Consider the following 23,307-nt stretch of genomic DNA (forward strand, 5'->3'; position numbering starts at 1 on the left):
GCGCCTCTGTCAACATCTCCAAACACTCCATATCCCTCCCAAATGTGATTTCGCTCGCTTGCTCTCCCAGACCATGAAGTCATCCATGAAATCTACCCTTCCTTCTAACCGTAACCTACCCAACCCTCCCCAGATAAAGCCTCCAACCCACTCTTTCGTTGCTCAGTTGGTACCTAACACCTACATCTGACCCATGAGGTCGCGCGGGATTAGCCGAGCGGTCTCAGGCGCTGCAGTCATGGACTGTGCGGCTGGTCCCGGCGGAGGTTCGAGTCCTCCCTCGGGCATGGGTGTGTGTGTTTGTCCTTAGGATAATTTAGGTTAAGTAGTGTGTACGCTTAGGGACTGATGACCTTAGTAGTTAAGTCCCATAAGATTTCACAAACATTTGAACATTTTTGACCCTCGAGTTCCTCCCCACATAACCATCCCACATCTTCCATACGTGTATTGCTGTACCACATGTTTTATGGTATGTGGCGCCGATTAAATCATAACCTGGCTTTTGTCTAATTGTCATACTCAGAATAGCGTACAAAATTTTAGAAAGTATCACCCTCAACAGATTAGCCATGAATTGCTGGAATCAATTCCCTTTGGATAAGCCGGCTTGCGACCAAACAGAAGTTGCTCACTCCGTGTTCTCTCTTTAACTACTTACATTGAAGGTGGGCTTCAAGACCAACTGAATCATTTGTTAACTTTTAGATTGAAGACACTGTATGGAGATTGGAAACAAGAGCTAATACTGATTAGCTTCTCATGGCTGGGGTTCACAGTCATGTAGGCGTTTCTAAACAACATCACATTCGCCGTTGACTGAGGCGCGTCTTAATGTTTGATGTCTGTTGAAGCAAAATCTTTTGCAATACCACTTTATAGTGATCTTAAGGCTGAAATTTCAGTTGTGAAATAAATTATCTCTACAGTCAACGGCAAATATGATGTCCTTAAACAAAAGGGTTAACACGTAACTTCCTTCATATTATTCCCCGTCGTGTGATTGCAAGACTGCTAGAAAATATGCCTTGCAATAGAAGATTCCAAGTGACTGTTTGTACTAAATCGAGCAAGCAAATAAAGTTTAATAATGATCTTCCTCAAGACTCTGTTTTAGGTCCTCTGTTCTTTGCCATTTATATTGCTAGTATGCCTTCAACAACATCTCTAAAATTTGGATACGCTGATGTTTGGGCACTAGCGACAGAACACAAGGAAATTAAGAAAGCGGAGGATGTTCTAATAAATAACTTGGCTGAAACGGGTAACTTTTTGTGTAAATGGAGGCTCCAGTCCATTCAATTTAAGACAGTGGTTTCGTGCTTGCTCCTGAACAATAAACTTGCAAACTTGGAACTTAAAATTCCTTTCAGCAATGTCACCTTAAATCGCAGCATAAAACTACAAGGAACATTAAACTAACAGTGGCGCCTCATAATCAGAGCTGCAAAATAATATGATACATAAGGTATGTGGCACCACATGGGGCTCTTCGGCATCTGCTTTACGAGTAACAGCTTTAGCTATGGTTTTTTCAGTAGCAAAATACTGCTGCCCCATCTGGGTTATCAGCACCCGTGCCGAAGAAATAGATATCGAACTAAACCACACAGTGCTAATGATTTAGGCCACGGATGAGAGTTCTCCCACGGTCTGGCTACCAGTCCTAAGTTAAATACCTCTACAACAACGAATACGTCTTAGAGAATTTAGAAAAAATCAAAACAAACAAGAACTTTCTTTTCATTCGTTTTCTGATAATATAAAAATCAAACGATTTCACTCCATAAATCCTTAGAAAATAAGAACTTTGATACTGAGCAATACTGCAATAGGCTGGGAAAGTACTGTAACTGCGGATCTGAAGAAATTTCGATGTACCGCTGAAAAGAACGACTTGCTTTGACCTCGTAAGATATTCCAACGTAATTCTAAAACGAATTAGAACCAACCACGAAAAACGTGCTACTCGTTGTATAAATGAAATCTGAACACACGTCCGACGTACGACAGACAGCAGAATGATAGACAGTCCAGCATATAGTACAAACATCTCCACTGTGAGCCTACACGGGACAATTTAAAGACTTTCTGAGTAAGACTGATTGTTCCGTTAACTACATTTGTAACCTAGATGTCTCTTTATGGATTTACGCTTTGCTTACGTTCATTAGTATGATATTCTTCTCCACATAGCCTTGTGTCCAATACTTCCCACGTTCAAGACCATGGGCTCATCTACGAAATCTACGCTTCCTTCCAACCTTAACCCATTCTACCCGTATCACCCCAAACGAAGGCTCGAACACGACCTTTCGCTTGCCCAGCTGGGATCCCACTCATCTCCTAACACTTATATCCTGCCCATCAGTTGCATCCCATACATTCATTCCACACCCTCCTCCATATAACTTCATTACGCCTCACACCCAAGACGATGGACGCATTGCTGAACTCTAGTCTTCGTTATTACCATGACCTAGCATACCGATCCCATGCCAAACCAACACCCCTTGCTCAGCTGGCATTGTTCTCCTAACATCAACATCCCGACCCACCAGCTCCGTCTCGTCTAGTCATCTCACAACCTTCTCAATATAATCTCCTCTACAATACTTCGCACACCTCAGACCATGAACTCTACCCTTCGATCCAACCTTGACCCATTCTTCTCATCTCGCCCAAATGAAGGCTCGAACCCATCATTTCCGTGATTATCTGGAATCCCACTCATCTCCTAACACTTACATCCTGCCCATCAGTTCCATACAATACAGTCAGTCATTCCACACCATTCTCCATATAACTTCATTACGTCTCACACCCACGACTATGAGCGCATTCCTGAACTCTAGTCTTTGTTATTACCATGACCTACCCTGCCCATTCCGTGCCAAACAAACACCACTTGCTCAGCTGGTATTGGCCTCCTGACATAAACATCCCGATCCACCAGCTGCATCTGATATAGTCATCTTAAAACCTTCTCAATTTAACCTCCTCTCCAATACTGTCCACGCCCCAGATCAAGAAATCATGCACGATACCTACCCTTCGTTCCAACCTTGATCCATTCTTCCCATCTCATCCCCAACAAGGCTCGAACTCACCATTTTCGTGCCCGGCTGCGATCCCACACGCCTCGTAACATCCTACTTATAATTTCCATCCTACACAGTCGTCCCACATCCTTCTTTACATAACATCCTCTGCAGTCACGCCCCAGTCACTACCCACAGTTGCAAGGAGCCGCCGTCAGCAGCGCAGCTCCAGGTGCTGACCCACGGACACTTTCTCGTTGTGTTTCAGGCTTGTTCGTGGGCCCGCTGATCAAGATCTACTCGTACCGCAAGGTGGCGCTCGTGGGCTGCGTGCTGAGCGCCGTGGGGCTCATCCTGACAGCGCCCGCCAACAGCATGGCGCACATCCTCGCCACCTACTCCATCGTGGGAGGTAAGCCCTAATCGTGAAGTACCCGCTAACTCCTGTTCACTCTGAAAACAAAGGTGAAGCAAAGCTGCATGAGACAATTAACTGTCATACGCTGCCTGACAAAAAAATTGAGAATTCAGAATGGGAGGGCGAAACGAAATGAGATTTCATGGGTTCAGAGGGTACGTGACGTCATTTCAGTGGTTACAAAGTGGAGTCGATTTTACAAACAGAACTTTACAGCATGAGCCCACTTATCAGTAAGACGCTGCACCCTCACTGGCGTGAATGCGTGCGCTGATTTAGTTGAGAATGGCGTCATAAAGCAGTTCCAACTTCTTCTGAGGCAAGTCAGCCCACAACTGTCGTAAATGGAGCATGATATCGTGGATACTGGCAATGGGACGGATTTGGCGTCTGAGCTGGTCGTACACCCTTTGTATTGGGGACATATCTGGGGATCTTGCTAGAAATGGAAGTACGTCAACATCACGCAGGCAGTTCTCAGAGACACGTGCCATGTGACAGTTTTCTCTATATGAGAAAATGACCTGACGAACCGTGAGCAGCAGTCTGTGGCATTTTGCTGGTGTCACTGTGATGTATGGGAAGGTGTCGTTGAGTGACTGTAGGAGGACTTGGACAAAATTTTTAGTTGGTGTGATGAATAGAAGTAGCTTTAAACGTAGAAAAATGTAAATTAATGCAGGTGAGTGAGAAAAACAACCCGGTAATGTTCCGACACAGCATTGGTAGTGTGCTATCTTGACACAGTCACTTTGTTTAAATATCTGGGTGTAACGCTGCAAAGCGATATCAAATGGAATGATCACATAAGGGCAGTAGTGGGGAAAACGATTGGTCGACTTTGGTTTACTGGGATAATTTTAGGAAAACGTAGCTCACCTGTAAAGGGGATAAATTCGTGGGTACTGCTCGAGTGTTTGAGATCCCCAGCAGGTCGGGTTAAATAAAGATGTCGGAACAGTTCAGAGGCGAGCCACTAGTTTTGTTACCGGTAGGTTGCGGTCTTTCAAATAAAAATGTGAAATGTTGTGTGGTGTGCGGTGGCCCTCAACTACGTACCCTCAGACTCAGAGTTGAAATATTAAAAGTTTTGGCCGGTTTCGTTGTCTAGGGGCTGGGATGTGTAGTTGCTGCATTACCGGCCAAATACTGCTGAGTCTACAGTGTGGCCACGCGCAAACCGCTCCACACTCTCCAAATCTCTCCTTGCGACCGTCGCGTCCAGCACCTCCCCTGTCGGGAGGACGACGGTTCAATCCCGTCTCCGGCCATCCTGATTTAGGTTTTCCGTGATTTCCCTAAATCGTTTCAGGCAAATGCCGGGATGGTTCCTTTGAAAGGGCACGGCCGATTTCCTTCCCAATCCTTCCCTAACCCGAGCTTGCGCTCCGTCTCTAATGACCTCGTTGTCGACGGGACGTTAAAACACTAACCACCACCACCACCTCCCCTGTCCAGTGCGACTGTCCCCGTGCCGCACTCTCCCGAACTGTGTGCTCCATTCACTTCGGTAGTCGCCTCCCTTAGTAACGAGCGCTGTGATTGGCGATAGCGCTTCTGTCATATCTCCAAGCCAACGCACACTCACAAACATTTTGATACACTTTCGAAATACTGGATTTACATTCAAATAACTTTAAATTAAATAAATATTCCTACGGCTGGACCATAAACACGCTCTAACACACATTATGAAATCCATAAACAAATTAAAGGAATAGCAAGCAAAAGTAGGCCAGTAGCCTAGCGTCTATGCGCTTTCTAAAATACAGTAAATATTTGACCTAGTTTTTCGTGAATAGTATATATCGGATATAAACAAAGACATAAACGAATAAATACATTTATAAGCATGCTGCTGCCATTTTTTCGTGTAACTGGAGTACTTATGGCCTGATGCGATCGATAGTAATCGGCCACTTTGACCTCCAATAACTCATGCACTATTGAAGTTACATGCCTGTAATTCATACCAGTTTAGGCTTAAACCAATAGCTTTCTAAAGACACGTCGAGCGACGAAATCGGATGAAGCGTTTCGATTCTGAAAATTCGTTGCTGGGTGTTACTTGAATAATTTACTGTCAGATACTAAACTTTAAACTAATAAAGACATTGAAAATCTGATTACACCATCAGAATCGTCGTGCGAATAATAGTAATGTACATATTTCTTTCTGAGATATCATTGAGGTATCGTAATTCATCTGGCTACTATTAATTTCTATAGGAACTGTGAAATGTCAGCCATGATGGTTTCACAAAGTCCGCCACCTTTGGCACTCTCGGGGAATTCATATCTCCTTCATCGACACAAAGCACCGTCCTTGTCACAGCGTCAACATGGAATTCCCAGCCACATGACTGGCCTGGACCACTCTTGCTTCAGTCAACGTCCGGTACCACGTGGTCGGCCTGCCGAGCGGCCCGTGCGACCATTCCAACTCCGAACTTAGAATATTTCCGGGGAACTCCGAACTTAGAATATTTCCAAGGCGCCATAATTCGCCTGTTACCTCACAAGGTACGCTCAACCGAGTGCTACGGAGATGCTTCGCGAATTCAGGACGTTATTTTCGCAAAACACTGTTGAGAAAACTGAGAGAACCTACATTTGAAGCTGACTGCAGAACGAGTCTACTGCCGATAACGTATATTTCGTGTAAGGGCCACGAAGATAAGATACTAAAAATTAAAGTTCGTGTGGAGACATGTGGATCATGTAGACAGTCGTGCTTCCCTCGGTCTATTTGTAAGTGGAACAGGAAAGCAAAAACTAGCAGTGGTACACGATACCCTTGACCATGCACCGTACAGTGGCTTGCGGAGTATGTATGTAGATGGGGAAGTAGACGTAGACCAGCATTGTCCTGTTGAAAAATAGCTTCATGATAGTGTCGCATGGCAGCTAACACATAAGGACGCAGGATGCGTGTGATGTACCATTGTGCCATCAGGGCTGCCTCGATCACTACCGGCTGTGAGCTGAAATCATACCCGATGGCCTACCACTCGTCAGTAGTTCATCTGGACATGGGACCACTTCAAACGTAGTCGTTCGCGTTGTGGTGTTAACGGCCACCTACGTATGCGACGACAATTCACTAGTCCGGCTGCAGCTAGTCTCTGGCCAATGGTGTGGGATGACCCAGAATGTTGCACGGAGTCCTTAGGTTCTTCTCGGATGACTAGCAAATGTATGAAGGAGTTACGTCGTGCTTGTTGGACTATTCAGCGATCCTCTCAGCTTTTCAACAGAAACTGCTATATATGCTTTCACAGATAAAATATTAAATGCTCTGAATAACCAAACATCGCCCATTGGGCTATTTTGCGATCTCTCAAATGCTTTTGTCTATGTGAATCATGAAATTCTTCTAGGTAAGCTTAAGTATTGTGGTATGAGTGGGACAGTGCACAAATGGTTTAATTCATATTTAACTGGAAGACTGCAGAAGGTTAAAATTAACAGTATAGATAGGATGCAAAAATCAACAGAGTCCTCTAACTGGGGATGTATCAAGAACTGTGTCCCACAGGGTTCAGTCTTGGGTCCCTTATTGTTCTTAATACATGTTAATGAATTGCCACTCTGTGTTTGTGAACATGCAAAGTTAGTTCTTTTTGCTGATTATTCAAGTGTAATTAACACATCCAACAAAAAAGAATTAGCTAATTAAATTGTAAATAATGTCTTTCTGAAAATTATTACGTGGTTCTCTGCAAATAGACTCTCACTAAATTTTGAGAAAACACAGTGCATGTAATTCAGTACAGTAAATGACATAACGCCATTGATAAATATAGACATTGAACAGAAGTCTGTTGCTAAAGCAGAATAATCAAAATTTATGGGTGTGTGCACTGATGAGAAATTGAATTAGAAGAAACGCATGGATGATATGCCGAAAATGTTAAGTTTCAGCTACTTGTGCTATTAGGGATATTGCAAATTTTGGTGATAAACGTATCAGTAAATTGGCCTACTACGCCTATTTTCATTCACTGCTTTCATATGGCATCATATTTTGGGGTAATTCATCATTAGGAGAAAAAATAATCATTTCACAAAATAATGTAATGACAATAATTGCTGGAGACCACCCAAGATCACCTTGCAGACATTTATTTAAAGAACTCGGGATGTGCACAGTACCTTCGCAATACATATACTCACTTATGAAATTTGTTATTATCGCAGTTCAAAAATATTAGCTTAGTGCATAGCTACAACACTAGAAGAAAGTTCAAAATGGTTCAAATGGCTCTGAGCACTATGGGACTTAACATCTGTGGTCATCAGTCCCCTAGAACTTAGAACTACCTAAACCTAACTAACCTAAGGACTTCACACACATCCATGCCCGAGGCAGGATTCGAACCTGCGACCGTAGCAGTCCCGCGGTGCCGGACTGAGCGCCTAGAACCGCTAGACCACCGCGGCCGGCACTAGAAGAAAGGATGATCTTTATTATTCTGGGTTAAACCTGACTTTGGCACAGAAAGGGGTGAATTATACTCTCATAAAAATCTTTGGTCATTTGCCAAATAGCGTTAAAAGTCTGACAGACAACCAACCAAAATTTAAAAAGAAATTAAAAGAGTTTCTGTATGACAACTCCTTCTACTCAACAGGTCAATTTTTAGATCTGTAGTAGTAACTGTAAAAAAAGTATTGTGTAAAGAAAACTTATGTTAAACTGACACGTTCCACATCATTACGAAATGTAATATTCATGATCTATGGAACAAGTATTAATGTAATGTAATGGTGAGATGTGGTCGATCGGAGCCTTGACAGCGAGTATGCCTGCCCTGACGTTCCCATGTCTTACAATATCGGAGCACTGCCACCACACACACATCTGGGTATTGCAATATTTGACCAGTCGGCGAATGGATACGAACAATGAGGCCCTTTTCAAACTCTTCAAGTGCTAAAAAGCCTGACTCACACCAGTACGCGGCATCTCCACGTGCTTCAGTGATCACTTAACGTCTGACACTGACCACACCTCTTATACACACTACCAGGCTTGGTAACAACACTAAATACCAGCATCACTAATGCACTCCAGTTTCCGTTCCACCTGTCGCAGAGAATTGCTCTCCTAATCAGTTACGTACCCGCCGATGGCGTGTATGTGTAGAGAGTTACATTTGCATCCGTTCCTGTCCTCTGGACGCATCACTTTTTTGTCTGTCAGTGTTTTTGTGTCACTCTTCTCAAAGTCAAAATCTTATTCACTAACTGCTTTCGCTGGTTCTTTCAGCTCGACGTAAAAGTTGTTTTACGTGAAATTTTCTACAGCGTTGCCCCTATTGGTGGGACTGGAAAGGCAGAACGTATACCCCTTACACAATAATTACACGCTGTTTCAAACAGAGACATCTGATTTCACAGGAGTATATCTCCTATTTGATTGAGGATGGAAGTAGACATCCTCGATGCAGCAAAAAAGCTTAAATCACTTAATAAAGGCAAGACCTGGGGTTGCAGGTATACCAGTTAGGTTCCTTTCAGAGTATGCTGATACAGTAGCTCCACACTTATCAATCATATACAACCGCTCGCTCACAGAAAGATCCGTACCAAAAGACTGGAAAGTAGCAAAAGTCACACCAAGAAAGGAACTAGGAGCAATCAGCCTCTATTACAGACCCACATCACGAACCTCGATTTTCAGTAGGATTTTGGAACATGTACTGTGTTCGAACACTATGAATTATGTCAAAGAAAACGATTTATTGACAAATAGTGAACACAGATTCAAAAAAATACCGTTCTTGGAAAACACAGCTAGCTCTTTATTCTCACGAAGTGAAGAGAGCTATCGATTGGGGATGTCAAACTGATTCCATATTTTTATATTTCCAGAAGGCTTTTGACACAGTTCCTCAAAAGCGACTTCTAATCAAATTGCTCGCCTATCGGTTATCGCCGCAGTTGTGCGACAGGATTCGTGATTTCCTGTCTGAAAGGTTACAGTCCGCCGTAACTGACGAAAAGTCGTAGAGTAAAACAAGTTAATATCTTACGTTCTCCAGGGAAGTTTTACAGGCCCTCTGTTGTTCCTGATCGGCGTAAACGATTTAGGAGACAATCTGAGCAGCCGTCTTTGATTGTCTGCAGATGATGCTCTTATCAGACGATCAAAACAAACTGCAAAACGATTTATACAATATATCTGTATTGTGTTGTAAGTAGGCTGTTTAGGTTTTTTTATTTGTAACGCCACATAGCGTTCTGTATGAAAATCACTGGCTGTACTGTGTGCAGTCTGTGGCTAGTTTGCATTGTTGTCTGCCATTGTAGTGTTGGGCAGCGGCAGCTGGATGTGAACAGCGCGTAGCGTTGCGCAGTTGGAGGTGAGCCGCCAGCAGTGGTGGATGTGGGGAGAGAGAGGCGGAGTTTTGAAATTTGTAAAAATGGATATCATGAGCTGCTGTATATATTATGACTTTTGATGACTATTAAGGTAAATACATTGTTTGTTCTCTATTAAAATCTTTCATTTGCCTACTATGCCTATCAGTAGTTAGTGCCTTCTGTAGTTTGAATCTTTTATTTAGCTGGCAGTAGTGGCGCTCGCCGTATTGCAGTAGTTCGAGTAACGAAGATTTTTGTGAGGTAAGTGATTTGTGAAAGGTATAGGTTAATGTTAGTCAGGGCCATTCTTTTGTAGGGATTTTTGAAAGTCAGATTGCGTTGCGCTAAAAAATATTGTGTGTTAGTTTAAGCACAGTCTTGTATAATTGTTCTAAGGGGACGTTTCAGTGTAAAAAATTACACTTGACTCTAAATAATGAAAAGTATGAAGTCATCCACATGAGCACTAAAGACAATCCGCTAAATTTCGGTTACAGGATAAAACGTACAAATATAAAGTTGGTCAGTTGTACTAAATACTCAGGGATTACAATCACGAATAACTTAAATTGGAACGACCATATAAATATGGCGTAAGCAAACCAGAGACTGCGATTTATTGGGAAAAAACTTAGGAAATGTACAGGTCTGCTAAGGATACTGCTTTACACCACGCTTATCCGCCCTCTTCTGCTGTGCGGTGTGGAATCCGAATCTGATAGGATCGACGGAGGACATCGAGAAACTACAAAGCAGGGCTGTTCGTTTTTTACACACATTAAAAAAAATTTGCATCATCCCGGTTCTCAGAACTCATGAAGATAGACGTTGTCTGTCCATATTGTATCACAGACACAGTCCCTTTGACCGTTCAGAGATGTCACTAAACCTACTCAAATATGTAAACAACCATTCATGGGGTCCGACAGACCATCAGTTCCAGTCATTCCACCAGGAAGGAGGTACACGGCTCGTGTTGTCTGTAGTTCAATCATGCCTAGACGGTCAATATCGCGATTCGATCGCGTCCGCATCGTTACTTTGTGCCAGGAAGGGCTCCCAACAAGGGAAGTGCCCAGGCGTCTCGGAATGAACCAAAGCAATGTTGTTCGGACATGGAGGAGATACAGAGAGACAGGAACTGTCGATGACATGCCTCTCTCAGGCGGCCTAAGTGCTATTACTGCAGTGGTTGACCGGGACCTACGGATTATGGCTCGAAAGAACCATGACAGCAACGCCACCATGTTGGATAATGTTTTTCGTGCAGCCACAGAACGTCGTGTTACGACTGAAATTGTGCGCAATAGGCTGCATGATGCGCAACTTCACTCCCGACGTCCACGGCGAGGTCCATCTTTGCAACCACGACGCCATGCAGCGCGGTACAGACGGGCTCAACCACATGCCGAATGGACTGCTCAGGATTGGCATCACGTTCTCTTCACCGACGAGTGTCGCATATGCCTTCAACCAGACAGTCGTCGCAGACGTGTTTGGAGGCAACCTGGTCAGGCTGAACGCCTTAGGCACACCGTCCAGCGAGTGCAGCAAGGTGGAGGTTCCCTGCTGTTTTGGGGTGGCATTATGTGGGGCCGACGTATGCCGCTGGTGGTCATGGAAGGCGCCGTAACTACTGTACGATACGTGAATGCCATCCTACGGCCGATAGTGCACCCATATCGGCAGCATATTGACGAGGCATTCGTCTTCATGGACGACAATTCGCGCCCCAATGGTGCACGTCTTGTGAATGACTTCCTTCTGGATAACGACATCCCCCGACCAGAATAGCCAACATGCTCTCCAGACATGAACCCTATCTAACATGCCTGGGATAGATTGAAAAGGGCTGTTTATGGACGACGTGACCTATCAACCACTCTTAGGGATCTACACCGAATCGCCGTTGAGAAGTGGAACAATCTGGACCAACAGTGCCTTGATGAACTTATTGTATGCCGCGACGAATACAGGCATGCATAAATACAAGAGGACGTGTTAATGGGTATTAAAGATACCGGTGTGTACAGCAGTCTGGACCATCACCTCTGAAGGTCTCGCTGTATGGTGGTACAACATGCATTGTGTGGTTTTCATTAGCAATAAAAAGGACGCAAATGATGTTTATGTTGATCTCCATTCCAATTTTCTGTACAGGTTCCGGAACTTTGGGAACCGAGGTGATGAAAAACTTTTTTTGATGTGTGTATTATTGCGAAATTGGTGAGAGGATGCTATGGATACGATACGCGATTTGGGGTTGCAATGATAAAAAGAAAGGCGTTTTTCGTTGCGGCAAGATCTCCTGTGGAATTTCAGACAGTGACTTTCTCCTCAGAGTGAAAATATTTTGTTGGCGGACTCCTACATACGGAGGAATGATGACCGTAATAAAATAAAAGTAATAATCGAAACTCGCATGGAAAGATTTAAGCGTTCGTTTTTCCCGCGCGCTGTTCAAGAGTGGAACGGTAGAGAAGTAACTTAGAGGTGGTTCGATGAAACCTCTGCCAGGCGCTTAATTATGAATTGCACAGTAATCATGTAGATGTAGATGAAGATAAAAACTTCGAGTAAATTTCAATTTGCGCATTGAAACTTAAAGTCTACCTTGGTGCCATCTCTTAAGTTCGCTCGCCTCTCTTATTACCCATTGTGCGTCGAGATAACGTGTCCACAACAACAAAAGGCGTTTCGCCGTCTCGGGTTCACAAAGCGCACTTCATATCCATCTGCGCGTGTTCACTTCGTATTCTCGGGATCTCGCTAGAGTTTCGTTCATTCTGAAGCTTTCAGAGAACCGTCAAAGGAAGTTCTTATGCGCTTCGCTTCAGAGCTCGAAGTGAAGAGGGTATTCACCTGCCGTTTCGTGTGCGAACTGCTGTTGTTATCGACGTGATTTGCGCGAGCGGTAAAGTCGTCAGGAGTGAACGTGCAATCGCTGATAGAATAGGCACTTCAGATTCACAGCACAAAGAACCGAACAATGAGAAATATCAGTTTTTCACTGATGGTGCTTGTGTTGCGAGTGTGCTCGAATGAATATTTGCGTTAAGAAACTCTCTTTAGTCACTGTAATATTTTTTTTCCTTTGCACAATGAATTTCGAAGGGTGTGCCTTAATCATCAGGTTGATTTTAGTTCATGCGAGAAAGAGCATAATTTCATTACATCGTTGCCTCTGTTAGGTAGGAACGGAACGAAGAGGCAAAAGCCTTTTTACTTATTGTTCTCAAAAATTAACAACAAGATAGCCTCCTTCAGGCAAAATAAATACGAATATGCATTATTATGCTGATTAAAGTTGACTAAACATATACAGAAGACCGGCTTTTGTGGATTGCGTTCAAGGTAATTGTAACTGCTCCATAGAATTATCGGTATTATTTTAAGAGCTTTCAATGTAACACCTTAATAATTAAATATACTTTTTCCCGTGATTACGCTACATCCACTTCAGCAGACCAAATACATTTTATCAAGTAATCGCATGTGTGTGATACATTACATTATTCGTACTTTATGGAGGCTTCTTCCTTAGACTTATTTGAATAAAATCTTTAAGTGCTTCACTTGTCGCTCCAGACATCAGGAAACATATGAGATTTAACAGCCATTGAAACGCAAAACAAAACCTAACATAAATGTCTCCAGTTGATAATAAGCAGATTTTAAATGCTGTCCATTCGACAGCTTGTCCCGTTTCTAAGTTTCTCCCTTTGCTACAATGTGAAGCCAGCAAATAGCGTCAACCGACGTACATGCAAGGTTTTAGAGTGATTATAAAGGGGGGTGTAGTTCCGTGCTAAGTTCCACGTTTGCCAAAAAAGTTCGTAAGTCATTTTGTCTGCTTTGTCAAAATGAGGCACTCGCTTCATTCATGACTGTAACTAGCATCGTGTCGATTATCAGCTAAAATAATAATAATAACGCAGCTTTCATGGGTTCGATAATATTCGCATCTGTTAGCATCGGCTTTCTTTGGAATTGAAATCATTACACTTTTCTTGAGTTGCAGGGTATTTCACCTGTCTCGTATAGCAGGTGGTATAATTTTATCATGACTAACTCCCAAGGACCTCAGTAATTCTGGCAGAATATTATCTACTTTAGGTGCCTAGTTTCGGTTTAGGTCTTCCAGGCCTGAAAACTAAGGTGCTCATTGCTCTCTTTCTCCATCGCAAATTGAAGTTTCACACTGATAATACAGAGCTGGGCCAGCAAGACAGTCTACGAACGCTCCCTAGACTGTGTTCGCTTTCATTCGATTCGATGTAAACGAGGTATTTAGGTACCAGTGCCCCTCGAGCGGGTAGTGAAAGCGGATGGAAAATACCCGCACCGCTTTCCGCAAATCGCCAGCCTGGCTGGCGCGATCCAAATGCTGGCAAGTAGGCCGCCCGCGGGGCACGGTCCGCCCCCCCCCCCCTCACCGGGGATGGTGCCAGCAGCAGGAACAGCTGACAGCCGCGTCCGAGTCAAGGTCACGTGACGCGACCGCCACAGTCGCAGCCAGACGGCCCGGCTCCGCACTGACCTCGCTCACGCGCATGCGCGCACGTGGCGACCAGCTGATCGCGCCATGCAAAGCTCCCGGCATGCCCCTCTGACGCAAGCGCGAAGCGATCCTGGCAACCGCTGTCTCCTGTGAAGAGCCGCCCTACACACGAGCAACAATCGCCGACGATCTCGATCGACAGAGATAACGCCTGCAATCGATTTTTCTAGCCCGCTACACACGAGTCATTTACGAAGCAATTTCACCTAGTATTTCGAACGCCAGTGTGTTACGAAGTTCTGGTACGGAAAATGAACTAATATGTATAGCAGCGGTAGCAACTGATCTGCTTATGTGGCCAAAAACGTGTAAAAACTAAATTAAGCACACAACTAAAACGAAAGTTGAAATTCATCGGACCTGTTTTGTAATGCGTTCCTTGGGAAGTGTAGCTATCCACTAACAGCCTTAAGACCCAAATAATCTCCTGCATATCAAAAAATTCCCTTCTGGAGAGTTCGGGAGCCTGGAGCAAATATTTTCCACTGACGACATTTCGGCGATTGTACCTCGATGATGATGATGATGATGATGATGATGTGGTGATGTAAGCACAACACCAATACATACACAGCAACAGGCGGAGAAAAACCTCGACCCAGCCAGGAATCGAACCGGTTCCCCATGATCGAGAGTCAGTACTGCTAACCACAAGACCACAAACTTGCTACCAAAAACAAGTTGAAACTGTTTACAATTTTATAGTTGTCTTTGGGCAGTTCATTATTTCACTCTGAAGAAATTTTCTTAACTTCCTGATTCATTTTTACAATGTTTCTATGTTATAGTAACGTTTTTGTGTTGAAAATACGTGAGTTTTGATGACCCGTTGAATTTGCTTAGAATTTTACAATACAATCCGTACTCTGAATTAACCACGTACCACTCGTGTCCATTGATGCTTACTTTGCATGATTTTCTGTTTCTATTTGCTCCCCAGGGTTCAGGAGTATTCAAGGTACTTACACAAGTTAATTTAGTAGAACTATAGTAACCTATGAGTTTGTTACACAACACATTATTATTCTCGTTAACGTCAAATGTGTTTATACAATTTTTCAGTCTCTATTTCGCTGATACAACTTGAAGCCAGCCCAATTTCTTTTATATTTGCTAGTCTTGAATAAGAATCAGAATCTTTATTCGCGTTTCAGCATTTTTCAAACAATTGGCTCTGTCTAAGTACACAGTGGACTTGCATTTCGTCCAATAATCTGTTACATATGGCGTCACAGAAAGTTAAAAGTTTAAATAAAAACTAAAAGAGATTTTGCTTATCACTTAAGAAAAAACTTGAAGAAGGAAAATTCAAGTGACTGTTCCTTGTATTGTGTACATCCACATGACATAGCATGCTGGATTTCACCGGATTTTCTCTAGCTATATTAAACAGTTACATACGTACAGGCTACGCACTGTCATCATGTGGAGGTATTTAAAGTAGCTTCTGCACGTCTCCATTGGTGCTAAACCCAATACAAATGACTGCTTTCTTCTACCACCTGATATTCGCTTAGCTCCTTGGTAACTACCCCGTAGCAATATTCCACGCTGCAGATGAGAATGGAAAAAAGCTAAGTATGAGTAAAGTAACAACTGTTTGATCTTAATTTGTGAAATAGAATATTGCTGAACACTTAATGTATGTGTCCTTCCCAAGAGAACTCTGATCAGCGATCAGTTCAAGTCATTTCGTTGTTTTACTTTCATTTTCAGCTATCTTGCGATTAATAGTTTTTTCTTCAGCTGCTTGGACTGACAGCAATGATTAGTCATTTGCATCATTCTCTGATTTACCCATTGTAGAACACTCTCTAAATTCCCTACTGCAATTATAAGTGTCTTATCGTTAGCATATAGTACTTTCCTACATGGTATATTAGGGGGATTTTTTCCACAGTGTACAAACTCTAGGGATTGATCGAAGAGAGGATACAGAACAAAAAAGGTCTCACGAACTTATGCCCAGAAATGCGTGGTTTCCACGCTAGAGACCATTTATTGAGTCAGAGACTGCGGTCTAATACACACTGTATCATGCAGCCACAGTTACAGTATGTGCTGAAAATGGTTTCCATGTGCCTCAACGCATGCGTGTACGCGCCGTAGCATCTTCTGTCTCAACGTTCACACCGTCCAGGCTCCATCCGAACAGTGTCAAAGGCAGCACGAATACACTGCTCCAATGCATCTGGTATGGGCTCTGCATACACGATACTTTTGAGATGGCCCCATCACCAGAAATCGCACAGATTGAGATCCGGTGAATGAGCAGGTCATGCAACTGGATCCCCTCGCCCGATTCATCGATCAGGGAAGGCACGATTGAGGTGCGACCGGACGTTAACGGCGAAGTGGGCTGGAGCATCACCGTGTGGTAGCCACATAACGCTTCCAATCACCAGTGTCACTTCTTTCAACCGGGCACGCAAAGTCACTCGCAAGAAACGCCGATACACGGAGAGGCCACGCGGTTAGAGGCGCTATGTCACGGATTGCGCGACCCCTCCCGCCAGAGGTTCGAGTCCTCCCTCGGGCATAGGTGCGTGTGTGTTGTTCTTAGCATTAATTAGTTTAAGTAGTGAGCAAGTCTAGGAACCGATGACCTCAGAAGTTTGGTCCCTTAGGTATTCACACACATTTTAACAAGAAACGCCGAAAGTTCCGGCCTGTTAGGCGGCGTGGAAAAAATGTCCAAATGTGTGTTAAATCTTATGGGACTTAACTGCTAAAAAAATGGTTCAAATGGCTCTGAGCACTATGGGACTCAACTGCTGTGGTCATCAGTCCCCTAGAACTTAGAACTACTTAAACCTAACTAACCTAAGGACATCACATACACTCATGCCCAAGGCAGGATTCGAACCTGCGACCGTAGCAACTGCGCGGCTCCGGACTGGAGCGCCTAGAACCGCACGGCTACCGCGGCCGGCTAACTACTAAAGTCGTCAGTCCTTAAGCTTACACACTACTTAACCTAAATTATCCTAAGGACAAACACACACACACACACACACACACACACACACACACACACACACCCATACCCGAGAGAGGACTCGAACCTCCGCCGGGACCAGCCGCACAGTCCATGACTGCAGCGCCAGAGACCGCTCGGCTAATCCCGCGCGGCAGGCGTGGAAAGAAAACTGGTCTCAAAATACGGTCGCCAATTACCTCGGCCCACACATTACGCCTGCACCGATGCTGATGATTCACTGTAACCATACCATGGGGGTTATGCCTCCTATCCCAAAGACGGCTGTTATTAAAGTTGAAGATACCTTGTTGAGTTTTAAATTTCTTGTTTGGAGGACCGCAACCGTGAAAGAATTGTATTTTGGAAACTCGTAGTTGTAAAAGTTCGGCTATGTGCCGCTTTGGTTCTAAATGTGTTATTAACGTACAATTTGAAGGTGAAGCTGACCCCCAACCTTATCTGGCCCTTTCCACAGTCCTAATCACCCAGCGGGTTTGGCGAGCGCATCAACACTACGTGATCCGTGTGCAATGCGGAATTGACCGTTAGATGTCACGGAAGGTGGACCAGCCACTACAGAAGGAGTCAGGCAGTATTGTGTTGTCAGTAGAGAAGCAGTGCCAAATGGCTCTGCCGGCCGTTGTGGCCGAGCGGTTCTAGGCGCTTCAGTCTGGAACCTTGCAACCGCTACGGTCGCAGGTTCGAATCCTGCCTCGGGCATGGATGTGTGTGATGTCCTTAGGTTAGTTAGGTTTAAGTAGTTCTAAGTTCTAGGGGACTGATGACCTCAGATGTTAAGTCGCATAGTGCTCAGAGCCATTTGAACTATTTGAACAAATGGCTCTGAGCACTATACGACTTAACTTCTGAAGTCATCAGTCGCCTAGAACTTAGAATTAATTAAACCTAACTAACCTAAGGACATCACACATATCCATGCCTGAGGCAGGATTCGAACCTGCGACCGTAGCGGTCGCTCGGTTCCAGACTGCAGCGCCTAGAGCCGCACGGCCACTCCGACCGGTAGATCAGTGACAGCAGATTGGGTCGGTCAGGAGAGGTCAGCGACTTCGAATGTGGACCAGCGATTGCATGTCACCCGAGTAACAAATCCATTAAGGACATTTCAACCCTACTATGGCTGCACAAGTCTATGGCTGGTGATGTGACTGCGAAGTGGAAACGCGATGGAACAGCCACAGGTAAACCGGGTCCAGGCAGAACAGGGACCATCGAGCATTGGGGAGGTTGGTTGCAATAATCTCGAGACATCAGCGGAAGTAACCACTCGTGAGTTCCAAAGGGCTACCAGAAGTCCAGCTAGCATATAGGGCGTCAGAAAGAATGGAGTTTAGTGGTGTAACAGTTCCTCATAGGCCACACATTTGTGCAGTCAGTGCTAAGCAATGATTGCGGTGGTGTAGAGAGCGGCGGCACTGGACAATGGATGACTGGAAACGAGTGATTTGGAGCAGTCAGTGACAAACCACTATGTATACGAAGGGCGGTCGAAAAGCTTATAGCCCGAGATAGTTACCGCCATGTCTCACACTAACACCACCACCCTCTTTTATGGTGACCCTTTGTGGGTATGCAAGTCAAATTTCGCGACTCCGGGTTGGTTATTTTGCCGCTAGGATGCGTTGTACACCGTAGAGTAAGCAAAATGGCGAATATTGCGAGAAACAAGAACCGTGCTGTGATCGAACTGAAAAGCGTCAAAGCTTTTCATGTTTTTAATTAAAGGAGATAATTGCTTTTAAAATCAGTCTTTAGTTTATTGCAATATATGAATTGTTGTGGAGGTGAATTATTGTGTCATTAAGCATCGGTAAGGGGCTATGATTCTTCTCTTTGAAAACTTGGTATATTTTGTGCATGAAAGGAATTCTTCTGATGCGTTCCTAGCTGGGAAGCCCGGCGACCAGGTGGACACAGGTAGAGCGGCCACGGGCGAGCGGCGGTCGCGCGCCCATGTCGGCACGCTCGACAGAGGGCAGGCCCCCAGAGGATTAGCGGCAGGCGAAGACGCTGCGTACATCGACACGCTGCCAAGGGAAGCCGTGGGGATTCGCACGTGTGCCTGAGGCAGCGGAAACTACAAACTTAGAGCTAAAAACAGCTTTGTCACGATTCTAGGTAACGCGGACAGAGCGGCGAATTGAATAGCAACAACACGACTTGGGTGTCCAAGAAACTCAAGTGGCCCGGGGAATTTTGGCCGTTTCCCGAGACCAGAGCACCTGGGAACGTAGCGGCAATACTCAGAGGGAGAAGTCTTGGTCTATTTGTATACTCTGTCTCACACAGGGTATCGCTCTCTTTTCCTCATGGAATGCGACGCCAAGGAGGGAGGAAATTTTGAAACGGACCTCTTCATTGGCAAGAATCTCATGTTTGCTTTGAAAAATAGTACGAGCTACGTAATTTGCGGAAGGGCGGAGACAAGACGCTGAAGGGGTGCGGCTCTCTCTCCAGGTGCGAGAAGCGCACTAGTATTAGGGATTCGGAATATTGCATCTGAGGAGGCAGGAGTTCACTCTTGACTGCTTCCGATAAGTCGCAACCATTCTCTTATCGCTGTCATGAGACAATGCACTTTGCATTCGTCGCAAACAGCGTAGAGTGCAAAGTTTGTTAGATCCAAGTAGGCGAGCTTCACTCCCTGTGCGTGTTATCAAGAGCTTAACTAAGGATCATTTTGATTTACTACATGTCCGATGACGGTAGTACTGTTAGAACAAAAAATGGCTCTGAGCACTATGGGACTTAACATCTGAAGTCATCAGTCCCCTAGAACTTAGAACTACTTAAACCTAACTAACCTAAGGACATCAGACACATCCATGCCCGAGGCAGGATTCGAACCTGCGACCGTAGCGGTCGCGCGGTTCCAGACTGTAGCGCTTAGAACCGCTCGGCCACACCGACTGGCTACTGTTAGAACAGTTTCGAGCTTTGTTTAATGCAGTTTCACGTAGGTTTGCACTTGCAGACGGACGCATACCGTCGTCCAGAAATGATAACTTCCAGTAGCAGGTTTCGGTCACTATTTTCAGCATAGGGCATGTTAGACGCTATCAACTACGACGCCGGCAGAGTCTTGATGCAGCCACACGCAACCAGCCGACTCCACCGCAACGCCGACCACGCTATGAGCATGGTAATACAGAAAACGCCTGTCTTCCTAGCTGCGCATTCTTCATTCGCTTTCTTCAATTTCTTTGCAATGTGTTAGATGCTGATACAGACGCAAGGCACAGTATGCACCGTTTGCCCTTTAAAAGAGTCATATGTTCAGCTGGTTTTTTTTAATTCCTTCTTCATTTAATACACCAGGTCAACCCGTCTCGCGTAATTTATTTATATGTTAAATTAGAATGAAGTCATACAATGCTCATGTTAAAAGGCAAATACCAGGGCAGCCACCTTATATAATTTACTTGTTGTGAGCTCTTGGTGCCAATTCAATTCTATTTGTTGTTTTTTAATTTGATACTTTCTACAGTATCTGGCAACCCAATTTTTTTTTTTTGTTTATCATTATTTGAATATTTTTGTGAGTGATTGTTAAATGAATTTGATAAAAAATCAATAATTATTGCATGTGCCGTTTAATGCAGTTTCACTGAATAAACCACTTATCTGTTAAACAGCACTCCTTGCATTTCATTTATAGAATTTAAATCAAAACTAGTCTGTCATTGACTATATAATAACAGATCAGGAACTCAGGAAGGCTGTGAGGGACACATGTGTATTCAGGGGATTCTTTGATGACACTGATCATTATTTAATCTGCAGTGAAATTGGGATTGTGAGGCCGAAAGTGAAGGAGGTCAGGTCCATATGTAGGAGGATAAGAGTGGAGAAACTTCAGGATAAGGAAATCAGGCATAAGTACATAACAGCGATCTCAGAAAGGTACCAGTTAGTTGAATGTAGTCAATTACAGTCATTGGAAAAGGAATGGACAAGGTACAGGGACACAGTACTAGAAGTGGCTAAAGAATGTCTTGGAACAGTAGTGTGTAAAAGTAGGATGAAGCAAACAGCTTGGTGGAATGATACAGTCAAGGCAGCCTGTAAAAGGAAAAAGAAGGCGTATCACAAATGGCTACATACCAGAACCCAGGTAGACAGAGAAAGTTATGTTGAAGAAAGAAACAACGCCAAACAGATAATTGCAGCATCCAAGAAGAAATCGTGGGAAGACTTTGGAAACAGGTTGGAGACTATGGGTCAAGCTGCTGGAAAACCATTCTGGAGTGTAATTAGCAGTCTTCGAAAGGGAGGTAAGAAGGAAATGACAAGTATTTTGGACAGGTCAGGAAAACTGCTGGTGAATCATGTGGATGCCTTGGGCAGATGGAGGGAATATTTTGAAGAGTTGCTCAATGTAGGTGAAATTGCGATCAGTAATGTTTCAGATTTCGAGGTAGAATGGGATAGGAATGATGATGGAAATAGGATCACATTTGAGGAAGTGGAAAAAAAGGTCAATAGATTGCAGTGCAATAAAGCGGCTGGGGTGGATGAAATTAAGTCGGAACTCATCAAATACAGTGGAATGTCAGGTCTTAAATGGCTACACAGGATAATTGAAATGGCCTGGGAGTCGGGACAGGTTCCATCAGACTGGACAAAAGCAGTAATCACACCAATCTTTAAACATGGAAACAGAAAAGATTGTAACAACTACAGAGGTATCTCTTTAATCAGCGTTGTGGGTAAAATCTTCTCAGGTATTGTTGAAAGGAAAGTGCGAGTATTAGTTGAGGACCAATTGGATGAAAATCAGTGTGGGTTTAGGCCTCTTAGAGGTTGTCAGGACCAGATCTTTAGCTTACGGCAAATAATGGAGAAGTGTTATGAGAGGAACAGGGAATAGTATCTATGCTTTATAGATCTAGAAAAGGCATATGACCGGGTTCCTAGGAGGAAGTTATTATCTGTTCTACAAGATTACGGAATAGGAGGCAAACTTTTGCAAGCAATTAAAGGTCGTTACATGGATAGTCAGGCAGCAGTTAGAGTTGACGGTAAATTGAGTTCATAGTTCAGAGTAGTTTCAGGGGTAAGACAAGGCTGCAACCTGTCTCCACTGTTGTTCATATTATTTATGGACCATATGTTGAAAACAATAGACTGGCTGGGTGAGATTAAGATATGTGAACACAAAATAAGCAGTCTTGCATACGCGGACGACTTAGTTGTGATGGCAGATTCGATTGAAAGTTTGCAAAGTAATATTTCAGAGCTAGATCAGAAATATAAGGACTATGGTATGAAGATTAGCATCTCCAAAACGAAAGTAATGTCAGTGGGAAAGAAATATAAACGGATTGAGTGCCAAATAGGAGGAACAATGTTAGAACAGGTGGACGGTTTCAAGTACTTAGGATGCATATTCTCACAGGATGGTAACATAGTGAAAGAACTGGAAGCGAGGTGTAGCAAAGCTAATGCAGTGAGCGCTCAGCTACGATCTACTCTCTTCTGCAAGAAGGAAGTCAGTACCAAGACTAAGTTATCTGTGCACCGTTCAATCTTTCGACCAACTTTGTTGTATGGGAGCGAAAGCTGGGTGAATTCAGGTTACCTTATCAACAAGGTTGAGGTTACGGATATGAAAGTAGCTAGGATGATTACAGGTACTAGTAGATGGGAACAATGGCAGGAGGGTGTCCACAATGAGGAAATCAAAGAAAAACTGGGAATGAACTCTATAGATGTAGCAGTCAGGGCGAACAGGCTTAGATGGTGGGGTCATGTTACACGCATTGGAGAAGCAAGGTTACCCAAGAGACTCATGGGTTCAGCAGTAGAGGGTAGGAGGAGTCGGGGCAGACCAAGGAGAAGGTACCTGTATTCGGTTAAGAATGATTTTGAAGTAATAGGTTTAACACATCAGAGGAGGCACCAATGTTAGCACTGA

The 23,307-nt window shown here is 44.0% G+C and overlaps 1 protein-coding gene across 1 annotated transcript in view; it reads left to right on the forward strand.

Annotated features, from left to right (window-relative positions):
* LOC126176721 (uncharacterized) overlaps positions 1-23,307 on the forward strand; it is a 622,696-nt gene that overhangs the window by 489,136 nt on the left and 110,253 nt on the right. Inside the window, exon 4 of the mRNA XM_049923889.1 lies at positions 3,310-3,453. Within this exon, the coding sequence (XP_049779846.1) occupies positions 3,310-3,453 (144 nt within the window). The remainder of the gene's footprint in view (positions 1-3,309; positions 3,454-23,307) is intronic.

The sequence above is a fragment of the Schistocerca cancellata genome, chromosome 3, assembly GCF_023864275.1.
Source record: "Schistocerca cancellata isolate TAMUIC-IGC-003103 chromosome 3, iqSchCanc2.1, whole genome shotgun sequence".
NCBI classification, from domain to species: domain Eukaryota; kingdom Metazoa; phylum Arthropoda; class Insecta; order Orthoptera; family Acrididae; genus Schistocerca; species Schistocerca cancellata.